This window comes from Penicillium psychrosexuale (genome assembly GCF_028828465.1).
Source record: "Penicillium psychrosexuale strain IBT 29551 chromosome Unknown utg000004l, whole genome shotgun sequence".
NCBI lineage: Eukaryota > Fungi > Ascomycota > Eurotiomycetes > Eurotiales > Aspergillaceae > Penicillium > Penicillium psychrosexuale.
In genome coordinates, this window is record NW_026643189.1 from 4,269,399 (window position 1) to 4,285,700 (window position 16,302).

General features: G+C 48.2%; 7 protein-coding genes across 7 annotated transcripts; all 7 read right to left on the minus strand.

Moving 5' to 3' along the window:
• Window positions 1–751: 751 nt before the first annotated feature.
• Window positions 752–1,415, minus strand: N7518_007489 (iron-sulfur cluster assembly scaffold protein; the record flags this gene model as incomplete). Its single annotated transcript, XM_057188416.1, has 2 exons — window positions 752–909; window positions 968–1,415. The coding sequence occupies 2 exons, from the start codon at window positions 1,413–1,415 to the stop codon at window positions 752–754; spliced, it is 606 nt and encodes a 201-aa protein (XP_057040119.1).
• Window positions 1,416–2,310: 895 nt separating this feature from the next.
• N7518_007490 (uncharacterized protein) lies at window positions 2,311–3,057 on the minus strand (the record flags this gene model as incomplete). The annotated part of the gene is made up of 4 exons (XM_057188417.1): window positions 2,311–2,340; window positions 2,415–2,578; window positions 2,669–2,724; window positions 2,801–3,057. The coding sequence occupies 4 exons, from the start codon at window positions 3,055–3,057 to the stop codon at window positions 2,311–2,313; spliced, it is 507 nt and encodes a 168-aa protein (XP_057040120.1).
• A 357-nt stretch (window positions 3,058–3,414) lies between these two features.
• Window positions 3,415–5,312, minus strand: N7518_007491 (serine hydrolase domain-containing protein; the record flags this gene model as incomplete). The annotated part of the gene is made up of 4 exons (XM_057188418.1): window positions 3,415–4,236; window positions 4,279–4,544; window positions 4,597–4,707; window positions 4,757–5,312. The coding sequence occupies 4 exons, from the start codon at window positions 5,310–5,312 to the stop codon at window positions 3,415–3,417; spliced, it is 1,755 nt and encodes a 584-aa protein (XP_057040121.1).
• A 318-nt stretch (window positions 5,313–5,630) lies between these two features.
• On the minus strand, window positions 5,631–6,849 carry N7518_007492 (uncharacterized protein; the record flags this gene model as incomplete). The annotated part of the gene is made up of 3 exons (XM_057188419.1): window positions 5,631–6,253; window positions 6,353–6,630; window positions 6,689–6,849. 3 exons carry the CDS (start codon window positions 6,847–6,849, stop codon window positions 5,631–5,633), a joined length of 1,062 nt encoding a protein of 353 aa, XP_057040122.1.
• A 117-nt stretch (window positions 6,850–6,966) lies between these two features.
• N7518_007493 (uncharacterized protein) lies at window positions 6,967–7,611 on the minus strand (the record flags this gene model as incomplete). The annotated part of the gene is made up of 1 exon (XM_057188420.1): window positions 6,967–7,611. One exon carries the CDS (start codon window positions 7,609–7,611, stop codon window positions 6,967–6,969), a length of 645 nt encoding a protein of 214 aa, XP_057040123.1.
• Window positions 7,612–8,916: 1,305 nt separating this feature from the next.
• N7518_007494 (ANP1/MMN9/VAN1 family protein) lies at window positions 8,917–10,329 on the minus strand (the record flags this gene model as incomplete). Its single annotated transcript, XM_057188421.1, has 5 exons — window positions 8,917–9,042; window positions 9,096–9,298; window positions 9,355–9,405; window positions 9,468–10,099; window positions 10,157–10,329. The coding sequence occupies 5 exons, from the start codon at window positions 10,327–10,329 to the stop codon at window positions 8,917–8,919; spliced, it is 1,185 nt and encodes a 394-aa protein (XP_057040124.1).
• Window positions 10,330–12,082: 1,753 nt separating this feature from the next.
• Window positions 12,083–13,330, minus strand: N7518_007495 (putative HLH DNA binding domain protein; the record flags this gene model as incomplete). The annotated part of the gene is made up of 2 exons (XM_057188422.1): window positions 12,083–13,220; window positions 13,275–13,330. 2 exons carry the CDS (start codon window positions 13,328–13,330, stop codon window positions 12,083–12,085), a joined length of 1,194 nt encoding a protein of 397 aa, XP_057040125.1.
• Between the last annotated feature and the right edge of the window lie 2,972 nt (window positions 13,331–16,302).

The window sequence follows — 16,302 nt, forward strand, 5'->3', positions numbered from 1 at the left end:
TTCTTCGTTTGTTCCATTATATCCCTTGTTTTTTCCCTTGGTTCATTGGCACGGATTGGATTGTCTTGAGTGGTCTGTCTGTGCATCAGCGATGGCGTTCTATATTTCTTTTCGCATATGGCCTCTTCTGCTCTTGACTATATTGTTGAAGGATGGATTGTGCTATGTTTCGGGCTTCGTTATGCGGTGTTCTCGCAGATCCAGTGTGGTCTTGTACAAATAGATAGATTGTGGATAAATCATGAATCATAGACTGCTTCTGATATTACTTCTAGATCTACTTTTACAGAGGGTGACTGTTCTGGGTTCACTGTTTCATTGGAAACTATCAAGGCGCGCTGTTTTCGAAAGAGATGAGAGTATCGATCAAGGATCCCACATACCGAGGCGCCATCGCAGAAAAAAAAAAAGAAAAAGACAAAACGTATGAGAACGTGAAACTAAAAAAAAAGAAATATGTACATCAAACAAATGGTCAATTTGTTCGTTTTCATCTCATCCATCGTCATCTCTTGGCACACATTTTCAGCGACACCAAGTACAACGAACTCCAAGTGCACCCGTTCTTGTCGATTCTCTCCGGCAAAGCAACAGCATCCTTGATCAAATGATTGTGTATTAAGATTGTGTATTAAGACAACCTCGGAATTAAAAATCGCAGAGTTCGTGAAACGGAACGAGTGGGGTTGCGTCATTCAGATGGAGAATCCATCCGAGAGCGTCACACCGTCAAATCAAATCAAAAATGAATTTAAAGGGAAGCAGAAGGGCTGTTGACAGTCTCAACCTTAACATCGGGAATGACACCGCCCGTCCCGGACAGATCTGTGGTACGGGTGTTGGGGTTCTTGGTGTAGTAGTTGGCAATGGCAGACTTGATAGCGTCCTCTGCGAGCATGGAGCAGTGCACTAAGATAGAAATGTTAGCATGTGAATCAACCGAATGCATCAGAGAAGAGAGACATACGCTTGACAGGAGGCAGACACAACTCCTTCGCCACATCGGTATTCTTAACCTTGCCAGCCTCGTCGAGGGTCATACCGCGAACGAGCTCTGTCAGATAACTGGATGAAGCGATAGCACTACCACAACCGAAGGTCTTGAAGACGACATCATCAATACGGCCAGAGTCCTTATTGACGCGGATCTGCAGCTTCATGACATCGCCACAGGCGGGTGCACCGACGAGACCGGTACCCACGTCCTGGTCGCCCTTTTGCATGGAGCCAACATTGCGGGGGTTGTTGTAGTGATCGAGGACCTTCTCGTGGTATCCTCTGCGCTGTTGGGCTGGGGCAGGAGCAGCACGGCGGATGGCGGGTTGAGCGGACTGCAAGCCAGTGAGGGGAGAAAGAGAGCTGCGTGTCGCGACGGAGCCGACGCGAGGAGCAACAGTGACTAAACGCTTGAACATTTTGGATTGAATTATGATGGGTATATTTGATGGGATATGGGTATTGATTTGCACCGGTGATATGTGTTGGGAGGCAAAAAAAAGATGGATCTGATAGGGAGGAAGTGATGAATTCATAAATAATCTGATCGGCTCTTAGATAAGCACGCTAGTCCTAATGGGGTAGTTCCTTTGGCCGGATCCGCCGGTCGTCGGAGATGACAAGATGACGTCCGTTCCTCCCTTCCTCAGTCTTCGCTGGATTTAAAATGATGTGCGGGATGAGAAAAGTTGGGGTATTCTTTCTCTGTGCCAGTGAGAGTGCGTGCTGGTGATATCAGTTCCAAGGGGTGGCGACCTTTGTGCACCACTGAAGTTCTCCGCGGTGGACTCGCCCGGTCAACGTCTTGTTTTCCGCCTCTCCTTGGGCCAATTGTTGGGCGATGATATCAAATAGTGGATAGGAGTGATAGGCGTAAAGTCAACGCTGGGCGATCAATCATCATTTTGATGTTCTTAGATTCTTCGACCATTCGAAGACAATGTACGTTTATCGGGCTATTACTATTCCGTACATTCCAGGGTTCCATCGAAATGATACACGCTGGCATTCGGAGATAAAATCGGAGTATAGTTGCTTTCCTCGGCTTATTCCAATCGGGATATCCATACTCCATACGGAGACTCCGTGCCCAGATAGAAAAGTACCGGGCTAACCGTGTCTATCCTCGGCTTTCTCACTGATTAAGCCAACTATATCTATCAAGCTATGCGATCTTAAAAGTATAACAGACTACCCCACAGAGCCAAAAGGCATCTAGACACAACACAAGCTCAACGACCAGTCGTTTTTATTCAATATAAACGACAAATGTCAAGTCCCAGACCCAATGCAAAGCTAAACTAGACATGCAACTTACAAAGCCTGACGAACAGCAGACTTGAACTAAACCAGAAAACAAGTTAGCAATGAGCAGGTAAAAAAACCAGACAACCCTCTACTCTTCCTGCCTAACATACCGGAATAATCTGCGCCTTCTCCATATCCCACACACCAGTAGTGGCATAGATATCATTGTTAAGCAGCTCAAGGACCTGAGCCTCATTCTCCGCAACGGCCATCACCATGCTTCCCTTGAAGGAGGGTGTCTCGCCATCGGCAGGGTGAGCATTGAGCATTGCGCCTGAACAAGAGACAATCCATGTCAGTACATATGCTTGAGAAGCTCCCATACCACAATCTAACTACACAAGGGAAGAAATGAGTCACATACCAGCGGCAACAATTGTGCCGGACGCAACGTGCGGCTTAACGCCCTCGAGGTGGTTACTAAAGACCGCATTAGCACGACTAATCCTCCCGGAGTACGTCGCACGCTGGAAGCTAGATGCTAGGGAAGACTCACGGGCGAACCTCAAGACGCTTCGCCTGCGCACCGGGCTTATCGGGCAGGATGCAAAGGAACTCTCGCTTAGCAGGGGCGGAAGACATATTGCGGGCTTGGAAGGCTAGAATTGATTTTCTAGGTACAAGGGAAGGTTTGATCGACGCTGAGGGGCAGGAGGAGAAGAAGTGTGATGGCGGGACGCGGAGGAATGGTTGCCGCGCGTGGGGGAAAGCGGGGACTTTGCTTTGAATGACGCGGGTGAGACGCAGTGGCATAGTGAAGGGAATGAGATGTTGGACTGTGGACGGGGGTTTCTGTACAAAGTACGCGCCTACAAAGTACCTCGATGTATACGGATTTTTGCCTAAGGGGGCTTTCCTATTTGAGCCGCTTTTATGAGCTCAGGCCCCGGGGCCATCAATGCGTATGTCAGCAAAGTTATAGTGGGTCACGTGCATGATGATATCTTGCTTGGATGATGTCTTGAACTTTACTAGTTGAAGGAAGTCAGAGGAAGTTGAGGTTCAGCAAACCGAATAGCTTCGTTAATATATTCGATGTCTGGTGGTACGGCTCTCCAAAAGTGATGTCACATAGAAAAAGAGACTTCAAGCAAGAAGATCAGCCCTTAGCTAGCTCTTTTGCAACGAGATTCGCAAAGCTGGAATCTCAACACTGACAGCCTGACCACTCTGATCCAGAGAAAAGATGAACTCATCCAAGCCATGGCCTCCATATTGGAGCCTTCCAATATCTAGCCACGACACACAAGTCGCAGTTCCAGCATCCGCCAACTCAGTCACATCCTGAAAGACAGCTCTAAACCCCTGCTTGGAGCCAGATCCAGAATCCTCAACCAGCTGTGTAGGATACAATCGAATACTCAGATCCGCCGGCTTCGCGACACCCACGAGCCCAGCCAGCGTTGCACGAAAGTCGGTATCATTACTGACAAACTCCTGGATATATAAACCAGGCAAGCTATCGTACTCAACAACAATAGACGAATTGATATTGGATACCTTGTATTCGCCACCGAAATTCCGGGCTGCCTGCTCGGTAGCCGTTTCCATCAACGCTGTTAGCACGACATCACCGATATCATCTGCGTGCGCGTTGAGATCTGCTGGGGTGTCGCTATCGGCCGAGAGAATGGCAAAGCCGACGCCGAAATCAGGGACCAGGCCGAGATATGAGCTGTAGAGACTCTTGTCGTTGCCTTCGTTGCTGAGAACTGTGTAGATGTCCACCATGGATGTGTTGGGGTATGAGCCGGCGCTGTATATGACCCATGGGGATCCGACGGAGTTGGCCGGGTTGGAGGTGTGGGAGACTGGCTTGAACCAGCGATTTGTTTGGGGTTTGCTGAGTAGGGTTGAGTTTAGGATTGCCTGGCCGGCTGTTGCGAGATCCTTAACGCTGGAAAAAAGAGATTTTGATCTGCAGTGGGTGCACTGTTAGATTGGTGACTGACATGTGGTGGGGAGAGTATGGACTTGCGCTATGTCTGCTTCGTTGTGTGCTAACCAACCACTAGCTTCTTTGCTCACGGGAATGATTCCTGCAGTGGTGCTGTTTGGCGCAAAGATCGAGATTTCAGCCATGCCTAAGACGTCAAATATGTGATGTAGGACTTTGCTGAAGGGCTTTCCTGTGCGCTTTTCTACTATATAGCCTAGAAGCTGGAATGCCATATTGGAATAGATTGGAGTTTCCCCAGCCGGAGCCACGCGAGTTTGGTTGGCCAGGTGTCGAATGAAATCTATAAAGAGATTAGTATACAGAGAGAGCAGGCAGGGACTTGATTCTCATACCCCTGCTATCACACTTGGAGTCATCACCACAGCAAGGTATGTTGATAGCCTGGCGTGGAGGTAGTCCGGCCTGAGCAGAACTTGTTTGCAAAGTCACATCCGTCGAGCAATCTATTCATGAATTAGATCTGATAACCAACCAGGCTCTTGTCCTACTCACAGTCCCTCCCAATTCCAGACATATGACTCGCGAGCTGACCAACAGTAACATCCTCCCATCTTACACGTCCGTTCATATCTTGTTCCCTTGTAGTATTATCAATCAGCTCGGGGAGGTGCTTGGTAACAGGATCATCAAATATCTGGTCTCCATCTCCGGCAAGAAGAAGACTCCACACAGTGAAGACTTCAGTGAGACCACCAATGCGGTAAATGCTGTCTTTGTCCGCGGTGTGAGATCCTACCGAAGACTGGTTCAATATAGGAGCTGTGTGGTGATATTGCCAGAAGAAGGGCTCGTCTTCGGCATTCCCGGCGTCAGACGAGAACAAGGCGATGCTAAAGGTGGTGTTTGGCGAGGTATCCCCATGAGTACCATTGTTAGTTGCGACTAGCGTGTCAAACTTCTGTGTGAGTTTTTGCAGGGCACTTGCAACGGTTTTGTCGTTTGTGTCGAGGGAAAACGGAGGAAATGCAGGGCCGAGGAGTGGACATGGGGTGAAAGAGAGGGCCGAAGAGAAGAGCAAGAAGAATGGAGCGTAAGAGATTGAAGGCATTTTGAATGAATTGCAATTGATTTGGATTCAAAGCCTTTCTCCATCTATATCTCTTTTATATTTCAGAATCGGATCGGTGATGCTGAAGGTCTTGGCGGGTTGTATAGATCGGCTCGGCGATACAAGGATTTGATCAGCGCAACTTAGAAACTCTGAGTCACAGCACTGTCACTTATTCAATTCTTCTCTCACGTATTTCTCAGTATTTGTTTGATATCTTCCATGTTGGCAATCTTTTGACTGCTAATTGGAGGGTATGGATACGAAGAGGTAAGACAATATTGAGATTTATTCGGTAGCTCCGTAAATGAATCATAATCATACCCAATCACCCACAATCTGTTCAGAAGAAGATGCAAATAGAAAATCATGGGGCATTTGCAAGCCCGATGCCGAAGATGAAAATAAATTCCACAGAGTGACATCAAGGTCCTCCGTGTCGGCAGCCTCCGTAAACCCGTCAAAGTGCGTCGGCTCGGACTCGACGCATAACGTATGCTCAAACTCTTCAAAGTTCTCCTCGCTGGGGGAGTTATCTTCCTGTCTACCATGCCCCTGAAGCCAGTTCTCGATTTGAACTATACGGTTCTTAAAGTCGAAGAAAGCATCTCGAGCGCCTTTCATATCTACATCAGAGGTAGACAACGCCCCAACCCTCGATTTCAATTTTGACAGAGTCTGTAGGAAGGCAGCAGTTTGATCTGGCTTCGAGGCTGCCACGGTATGTCGATAGGTAACTAGCAAGGCAAATGCTATCTGTACCCATTGCGTATTGTTGAATCCGACTTCCTCGTTGGATGGAAGTTCAATGTAGAGATTGAGGATCGAACTGGCTGAGATAAGTGCCGAAAACGACATGTCGTCTTTCCATGAGTCGGAGTCAAACTGGGGTTGGGGATCTCGGTTGGTGATGTTGAGAGCTAGTTGGTATAGGCCAAGCCCTGTCGCGTGGTATTGTATGGCAAGAAGAACTTCATTTACAGGTACAAGTTAGTCTCAAGTATCTTTGAAAGTGAAGTTGGTGTCCTGATGGGACTTACAGCTGTCGTTGATATCGAAGGGTAGATGACGGTAGAATGCATCCAGGTCCGACTTAAGATTCGAGATATACAGCTCCGACCCCGACCCAGGCGTTTCCAAGTCAAGTCCATGCTTTGCAGATAAATTGTCGACCTTTTCCGCAATGAACTGTAGCTGTATCACATAGCTGACGTACTTGTCGTGGGGATATTCGTTGGCTTCGCAGAGAGTCTTGCAACACTCTTCCTGGTACGGGAGACGTAGAATAGTAGATTTCTTCTGCACAAGCATCGCAATCCTAAGCGAAACAACTATCAGCCAATACCCAATAAGCCCCGACAGCAAAGAAAACTCACGATGACGACAAATAGTAGCAGCCCAAAACAGCCCTCTGCTCGTTGCTCCCCCACGAAGGCCGATTAAACGTCCGATCCTGCAGATTATATTGAAGCCCGAAGCGCAACTCTGTCTTCCACGTCCGCGTCTGCGGCGGACGGTCCAACCGCAGATCTATCATGATGCTTATAGCCAGTTGGAGGAATTGAGTATACCGGTGTGGCCGTGAGTAATAATGCAACCTGCCATGTTTTGTCAGTCGCACTCACAAATCCCAAAGTATTGATAAGAATCGGGGTTACCATGCGAGAAACACGAGCAGCCCTTGAAGCAACTCAAAGGAAATCTCCCCACCGATGACCATGCGGGATGCGACGACTTTCTTGACTTCGTCGCCGAGCGCCCGCTGCAGCGGCATGTTCTCGTACGAAGCCGACGCAAGAATTGCTAGGCATAGGAACGGTTTCTCCTGGTGGAGCTGCTTGAAAGATACATCAGGGGGTACAACCACAAATGGGAAGTGTGGGGTCAGTTTGGTCTTGAACGTGCTTAGGTACCTTTCGGCGGTATCCACGTCAAGGAAGTGTCTGTTGATGATCTCTTCAGGCGCAGCATCGCCGTCAGCTAATGATGAACTGCGTGCGCTCGTGCTGTTGTTGTTGTTTTTTGGGCCAGCACGGTCGGCCTTGAGTTCATTGATCTTGGACTCGAGAGCGGCGATCTTACTGGGTGATGGGTTAGAGGTGAATAAACCATGTTTATCACGGAAAGTCAGCTCACCGGTCCTTATGAAAGCCATTAAATCGACGGCCAGTCCGGCGATGTACACATTCTTTTCCCAGACGGCGGCACCTGGGTTTAGATGAGCTCCAGTTTTCTTCCACGGAGAGGTTGTCCGGATTCCTACCGAATACATGCGGCGATATTGGTATCCCGGACACATCGCACCTTAGAGTCTGCGCAACGTTGACACGTTTTAGATACGGGGGTCATCGTGTTGTCTGATGAAGCGAAACTGGAGTTGATTATAGTGGCGATCCTGTAGATCCCATGCCCTCTGGAGTAACAAAGGCAGTATTAGGCAGATCGCAAGCGCCTTCAAACAAAGTGGTTTAGTCGGGATTATATCATTTCATCTTTGGAGATTGGCTCGATCTTGTCAGAGTTAGGCAACTTAGACAGCTTTCGGGGGGCTTAGAGATGATTACGTTACCTGTTAGCCTTAACTCGTTATTTTGTTAGCCCAATTTCTTGCAGGGGTATGCAGATAGGAACCTGTTTGAGTAAGATTGTATCAAGTTATCATTTTAGGACTAGTTAGTTCACTAGTTAACTCTGTATTTACTAAATTAGAGCATACTATTCAAACCTAGTCAGCGGTGGCTTATTGTTTGCCCACATGATATTGCCGTCGAGTGAGACCTAGCGAACTACGTACTTGGCGTGATGCGTAAGATGTGGCTTGTATCTTTGCAGGGAATGAATTCGTGCATTTGATTATATACATGAAACTCGACAGACAGGCGAATATCTGCCTTGCTTCATCCGCAAGAACCTAGACTCATCACACAGCATCTGATTGCAACTGAGTTGGTCTGATATCCTGCTCTCATCTCAAAAAAAAATGTTAAGGACGCCAGCTCAGCATATGACAGAACGGAAAAAAAGGATGAAATAGAAAGGACAATTTGGAGGTGACCTGCGTAGCAGAATCAGAATCAAATAGACTGGGAAACAAGAAAACGACACATGACAATAAACGGTCCGATTCTCTGTCCCTAATGTAGGTTTGAAGAACAGATGATCGAGATTGAATCACTCGAGTGTAATGGATATACACACACCCCCATAACTCGGGATGTGTGTCCCAGACACAGATTCGGTATATCGAGGAAAGAGGCCTGGAGAACCGGCGAACTTTATAGACCTGCGAACCCGCCAAACAACATTTTCCCCCTAGCGCCAAGGTAACAAATACACACACTCCCTAAAACGCGACACGAAGACTCTGTATTAGGGAAGTCATTAGGCTTTCCGTCGCGAAACATCCACCCAAAAAGAGGAAAAAAGGAAAAGAAAAGGGTCAGAAGGGAAAGAAGTGAAGCCGCCGCGGTTCAAAGCCCTTAATGGTAACCATCGGGAAGACAACACACGGGCGGCGATGGAAACTGGTGGATGTTCGGGGACGGGGTGGAATCAAAGATCAACTTGATCCCAATCGAGATTTCCGGCGGACGGAATGCAAAAACTAGAACGCTTTACGGTCTCCAAGGTTGCCGGGCTTCTCGTCGGTATCGATGTGCCAGACCACGTAGTTGGGCAGTCCAACCACCTGGTAGCCAGCGCGCTTGGCCATGCGGGCGAAACCTTCGGTCTCGGCTTGGTTCTCGAAGGCGTAGGGGGGAAGTTGATGCCAGAGCGGTGCACATCGGCCTTGACTAGGATGTTGACACCACCAATTCCGTCAAGCTCCACCTCCTCATCCTTGTTGTTTCGCCAGTCGCCCATGCCGACCAGGTAGGTGCGGCCAGTGTCGTACTCTTTGTAGCCTTCGGCCAGAACGGTATCGGTAGGCAGAGACGCGCGCAGGCGGCGGCCCTTGTCGGATTCGATCCATGAGTTGTAGTCAACTAAGAGTGAAGATGTCAGCAATCTGCATCACACAGGGTGTCGTGGGTATACATACAGCGACCCTCGATATCATGGCCATCCTGGTTGTAACGGTGGAACCAAATATCTAAAAAATGTCACTGTCAGCCAGCTGTCCAACGTCGGATCTAAATTCTAATAAGCACGTACTTGGCACGAGAATATCCTTGTCGTGGGCCATGAAATCCTCCAGGATACGCTCGGGGCAATCGGTAATGTCCACATCGCGCCAGTACACCCAGGAGTGATCGGCCTTCAGAGCCGAATAGAGCAGGTAATTCCGGGCGCGGGCGATAGCCTTGCGTCGTGGACCCTGTGCGGCGAACGAATGTCGCTCTGCCACGGTCATCTCAACGTCGGCACCGAAATCCTTCTGAATAACAGTTGCACTACGGAAGCGAACTTTCTCCTCGGCGTGGTTCTGGATGCGATCGAGTTCAGAGGCGAGGTTTGCGAGGGTGTCATCTTTGCAGTCACCAACGAGGAAGGCCAGATCGATCAAATCGTGTGGGTAGGACAGTTTGTAAAGGAGGTCGAAATATTTGGCCAGGTAAGGAGCGGCGTCACGAAGGGGAGTCAGGATGAGTACACGTTCGCGGTTGAGAGCGGCCTTGGAAGTAGACTTGATGGGGTTCAGGTCGAGATCGGTGATAGTGGTGGAGTTGACTTCGTAGGGTTCGTGGCGGTTGAAGAGGACAGGGGTTTGGGCGTGCGCACTCCATTCGACCATCTCGTTGATGGACATTTCCATGGGTGACTTGCTCGAGCCATAGCAGTAGAAGCTGTTGGCACCAGACGAGTCAGTATGGGTGTCTCGGTTGATCGCGTGTTTCTCTCACCTTTGCATCTCTGATGCAGACCTGCTGACACCGCGCCACATGAGGATGACCAGACCGGTCAAGGCTATGGAGACCAAGAAGCGAGTCCGTGTTAATAGAACGAGGATGGCCCTCCACGGCGGCAATCTGGCCTTGGCCGATTTCCAATTAACACCACCCTTTGGCAACAACATGATGAGAGATGATATGAGGTTGTGTAGAATTCCAGGGGCTATCCCGTCTCGAACACTCGTTGTAAAACCCCCCGAACGAATGTGGAGAAAAGAAAAGGGTCGAGAGGAATGGTGAGGCGAATGGGTAGGGAGAAAACAGAATCGGGAATCGGGGGAAATGCGATTGTCTGCCAAGAACGGGGGGAGATCAGTAAAACAACTACATTTCTTTTTCTACGTGTTATTCTGCAATGTTGATGGGATTGTGAGTAGTTATGAGGTATCTTTGGCTATTCTACTGTTGTATTCAATCGACTAAGCATCTCAAGTTATTCACTTTGTCCCCTTAACCAGTGTGACAGCTGAGAACCCTTTATTTAGCCTGGATCATCTAGAACCTCGTGCACTTTAGGGGCCATTATATCATCGTTTCTTCTTATTATGTTGCCACGCAGGTACGGGTGCAATAAAATGAGCTGTCCATCTACTCCGTAATCTGTGCCCCTATTTAGATATGTAGCCACTTTGCTGCATGGATTGCGTGGACACTGACACAGTACTTTTCCACTCTTAATTTGTCCATCTCTGTCAGTTTTATTACATGAAGTTGTAATTCTTCTTCTATTTCTCCTTTCCTCCTAAAATTCCATTCATTTTAATTGATTACCAGAGATTACAAAATAAAAGCATTGGAAATGACAAGTGGGATCTTCAACACGAGGCTAAAGTGAGACATGGCCTGGACCCGACTATATTTTATACCATCCCTACGCTAGTATGTATAATTCTGAACTACTATTCTACTGTTCTCATGAGAAAAAATACAATTCAATCACAATCCAAAACAGTAGGAGAAAATCGTCCGTTTCTCAGTCTGGACTGGTCTCCACCGGCTGACACCTGAGAGACGGCTGATTCGTTGGAATAGATCCTATATGGCACCGATTGGAATATTCTTTGCATTCTCATGTCTTAGGCCCAATATTCATGGAATTTTGAGTAGATGTCTATACGTTGCACTATCCACTGAAAGGGGAATATATCGCTCCGAGATCAAGCGAGGGGTTGTACTATATCTACATATAACCCTGAATCTATCACTTGCTGCATTGCTGTTTTCTGATTCCTTCTCAAAGTAGGGAAGCATATCAATATAGCTACTAGTACAGGAGATGGAACTGGCGTATGCATTATCACAAATCATGGTTACAAGGGAAATGACAAAGTAGGCTGTATACAATCTACTAACAGGGACTATCATCGTCTACAAGAGCATATTTTCATCCAAGATGATCCATTGTGTCATAGCTATAGACAAAAAAAAAGAAAATGACAAAGGAAACAAAGAAATAAACAAAAGGCAAAATATATCCACCTGAACATATATCCATATCATAAACAACGCCAAAAGACAAGAGACAAAAAGAAAAGGAAGAAGAAAGACCACCGCATTTGTGCAAAAAAAGAAAAGAAAGAAAACCCGCACCGAAATCAATCAACAAAGGAAAAGAAATCAAGCAAATTGGGAACCTATGGTGCATCCCCGAGATCAAAGAAAATATTGTTACACAATGCAGTCGCTAAATGCACATGAAGCGGGAAGACGACGGAAGGAGGAAGCCAAACGGACCCGATAGTAAGGGAGAACAAGCACTGCTGCAAGGGCCTCTTGATGAGAAGGAGGATGTGGCACAAGGCAGAAAGGTAGAAGGAGTCATGATATCATCAGTGAACAGTGTTCAATATCGGGCGTGCATCATCAATCTCCACGGCTTCATGGAGAGGTAATGAGAGAGTGGTGACGGGACGGCACTGGGTATGAGAAAGAGGAAGACTGGGAAGGGGGAAAGGCAGGAGAAGAAGGACCGGTCATAGGCGGCGTGGCAGAGAGATAGGAACTGCCAAAGGACTGCGAGGTCGAGCTGGGCATGGAGTCATAGTAGGGAGCAGCATAGGAAGGCTCGGAGGGCATGCCGGCAGCGATCTCATCGCAGAGCACCCGCATACCGGGCAGGCCGTTCTTCTTCTGGCGTTTGTGCTCGGGGAAGTCAAGAACGGGGCCGGGGCTGGTGCTCTCTGACTTGGGGGAGCGGAACATCTGCTCGTACGACTTGAGCTGGAACTCAAGGGCACGGTTGCGGTCAGCGAGGGCCTCGTTCTCGGCCTTGGTGGCCTTGAGCTGCTGCTGGGCAGTCTGGTTTTGTTGCTGTAGGGAGCTGACTAGCTGCTGCAGCTGCATGCAGCGAACCTGGGGCTGCAGCTTCTCTGAGAGCTGCGGTGTGACCTGTTCCTGCCGGATAAGGTGGACAATAATGGCAAGCATGAAGTCGACTAGGTAGATCGCTCCTTGCACGATGTGCTCCTTGGATTGAGTAAGGCTCTTGGAAGGATTCCAGCCTGCACGCTCGAGGAAGAAATCGTGGATGCGGCTGTCTAGCTGGCGGTGCAGCTCGCTGAGGTTGCTGCGGCGGTTGCCCTCAGCAATGCGGTGCTTCTCGCGCTGGTCATCTTCAGTGGATTGGGCGCTGCCCTTGCGCTTGCGGCCGCAGAGCTGCTGGAGAGGTGCCTTGCGGTTGAGATTCTGTGGGGCCACCAGAGCCATGATCTCGCTCTGCGTCAGATCAGTGGGCCAATCGATGGAGTTGGACTTTTGAGTGGCAAATGACTCTTGCCAGGAGCCTTCGGCAGAGTTGGCCGGCGAGGGAGGAGTGACGATGTGCTCGGCAGCTGCCCAAGGTGACTTGAATTGGAAAGTGTCCTGGACCCCTGGGGTAGTGGGGACAAGGGCGTCCTTCACGTTGAATGGGCTGAAAGGGCCGCGGGGTGGCAGAGGTAAGATCTGAGGAAGAGGAGGCAGTCGGCGCTTCTCACCCACGTCCGAAGCAGCCATACTGGTGCTAGAGTGGAAAGAACTTGGATGTATGTTAGGAGATGTAGACTGATATCAGGACAGTGAGGCAACTCACGGCAAAGAGCAGCGGCGGGTGATATCGTCAGTAGTAGAACCCATCTCTTCGTACATCGTAGTTGGTCGTCGAAAAATGCGTGATATGTGCAGTGGCGAGTGTGTCGAAGTGGTTCAAACTATGCCGAGAGGATATATACTGAGAGATCACGGGTGGTTCGTGTAGAAAGGGTCGATGAGTCGTAGATTGAATGGCGACAGTGCAGATGAATCAAGGTTGTATATGCACAGTAATGGACAAAGGGGGCAGGCTATAGACAGAATAGAAGAAGAAGCAAATCGGAATCTACACGAGGCCAGTGTATACAATGAGGATATTCATAAAAAGGGATACCATGCGGGCTGGGGTGCATGTTTATATGTAGATTGGGAGAGTACTTTGTTCCTTATTCCCAGATCCAGGCTAGGGGATCGATGAACCAGCCGATCCTCGACAGACATGAAGCGCGGAATTTCGGATGTCATACAGACAGAGGATGGACTTATTTGCCCCACAGCTTCATGACGACGGGGAAGCACGAAGGGCATCCCGGGTGGGTGCTCTGGACCATCTGCTAGTGTCCGCTTGGGCCGGGAAGAAGCGCCATCGAAGAAAATAATTATATTCGGTATCACAGACGTATCTGTCACATCATGCACAGACCGAACCTCACATAGTAATCTATCAGATCGACGAATGAGGGGAATGCGATCAAGCCCGAGAGGAAGGTTCATGATGATCCAGGACCCCTAATTTGTCACCGAACTGTTGGGTGTCGCGATCGACACGGGGAATATTTTAGTTTTTTAGAGGCATTATGGCCCTTGCATCAATAGCTATGCCAATAGCTGACGTTGGAGTCTCTATCAAAACGTCCAGAGAATTCACATGGGAACTGTTGGTGAGAACGAAGCCGAAAAGAATAAAAAAAGCAAAAACACCGAATCTAACTAAGGTTTACCTGCATACTCCACAGTATCTACATGCGCGGTCATGTCCGTACTCATCATCAAATCCTCGCTGCGATCTCCGTAGATGGTGAAACGCTTGCTGTAACGAATGCACATCGATCTCCTGCATCGATAGTCAGGAGAAACTTCTATGATCGTGCTATAGTATCAAGGGGTTGGCCATTATCAACGAGCTAATACCCCTCGAGGCGCTTCTAGTAAATTTAATTGCCCCTCAGGTAATAGGATTAAGCAAGGACTGCGGGAGTGTCATCTTGATACATGCGAGGAGGTAAAGTAAACATCAATAAGAATAAGGATCTAGTTCTATACAAGGAAGTCGGGAATAATCGACCTACGAGTAGGTAGCTATAAGCACATTGACAGTTTCAACGTTATGATTGATGCCAAATATCATTAAATCGGTATAGTCATAGAAGCAGATCAACAGAATAGGTCACCCGAAACGACGGGGAAACCAGCGAGTTGGGACGAGACCCAAAGACCAGGGTACGTCTCCTGTCAGACAGCGAATCATGACGATCGAGATGATTTGGAATTGGGTGAGACACAGACGTTAGAGAATTGACGGGTCAGATGGGAATAATCTCTAGAATGTTAACTTTATTAGTTTTTATTCCTAGCGAAGCCCTAAAAACCCTAAAAATGGACACGTTCCCTGAGTGGAGATGGATAGCCCTATGTTCAGTCACCTTATTTCTCTGTTTCTCTTTGCATCTCCTAATCTCGATAATATTAAATAATATATTCCATACAATTAATCTATTACTCATCTCTCTTGCCCGATTGTCACTAGAACAACCAATGGTGGGTTGTGGGAATAGAGCTGTCATATTCTCCCTTCCCGTCTTTCAATCAGCTGGCTGCATGGCGACTCCATCGAGGACACTAGTCCCCACGTTCTAGCCGTCCGTGTTCACAATGATATTATTCTATTTATTTATTGCCGTGACAAAAAGCCCACACAAATTAAGGACAGGCTGTTATGTACTCCGTATATGCATTCTACCCGGAAGAGATAACCAACCTCACCTAAATGCCCCCTCTTTCGTACTTTGTAGACCTCACTGAAACTCAGTTGTAGTTCCCTGTTCCCTGTTCCCTGTTCCCATCGTATAGCATATGCACCCGATCGGTGGCTCATACTGACTTTCGCACGTCTCTGCGCCATATGCAGACCGCACGAACAGTAGCAACTCGAGGGCAATCTCATACGAACCCGAGTTCGATCGAACTCTGGACATGACTGTTCGGAAAGTCCGGACAATCTGGGCCCCATAGATCTTCACGTTTGTCCTTTTTGTTCCCTCCCTGCTTACCATTTTAAGTGACGTGCATATAGGGGCTCCTCTCCGGATCTTCTTAATACTAGGAAATCGAAAATTTTGAGTTTCACGGATCAGTGAATAGACTCTGAACCTGGTCCTTGGGTCCGATTCTGAGGGGTTTTGTTTCATGTGGGCCATTCTGCGTGGGTGTGCGTGTCATCGTGGACGTAGACATCTACCCTATGCATTTCTAGTATGAACATCTCTACGTGGTCTTACGGTGGCTGTAAATGATGCGATGATTATACTTTCGTAGCCCCTCTTCTATATTATTTCTATATTACACAGCATTCGCTCCAAGCTCGGACAGGATCCGCGTCCCGTGCGGCTCTCATGTGTAAGGAACAAGCCACCATATACAAATTTGTAAGTACACATTTTCTCAAGATCCCTTCACCTCCACGCTGTCATCGCAAAGCTTACTCGCATCGCCAATGAGCGTCTCCGCTCCCCTGCTCTCCCCAAATCATTACCAATAGTCGCCTTTCCGTGCCGCCTCTGACCTGTCAAGTTTCAACTGTCATTGACGAAGCGGGGACGGTATAATTAGAAAAATCTTATTCGAACACTATAGATTAATGTATGGAGTAATTTGAGTCACTTGATTATCCGATGATTTGGGATGTTCCAATACTATCGGGCTAAACCTCGCCAAGCGCTTAAAAGCGCCTCATGCACGATGTCAGATCCTCTTCCCTGTTTGTACTTATTATATTTGTAGCATGAACCAGGGAGTGTAGGATATTATAC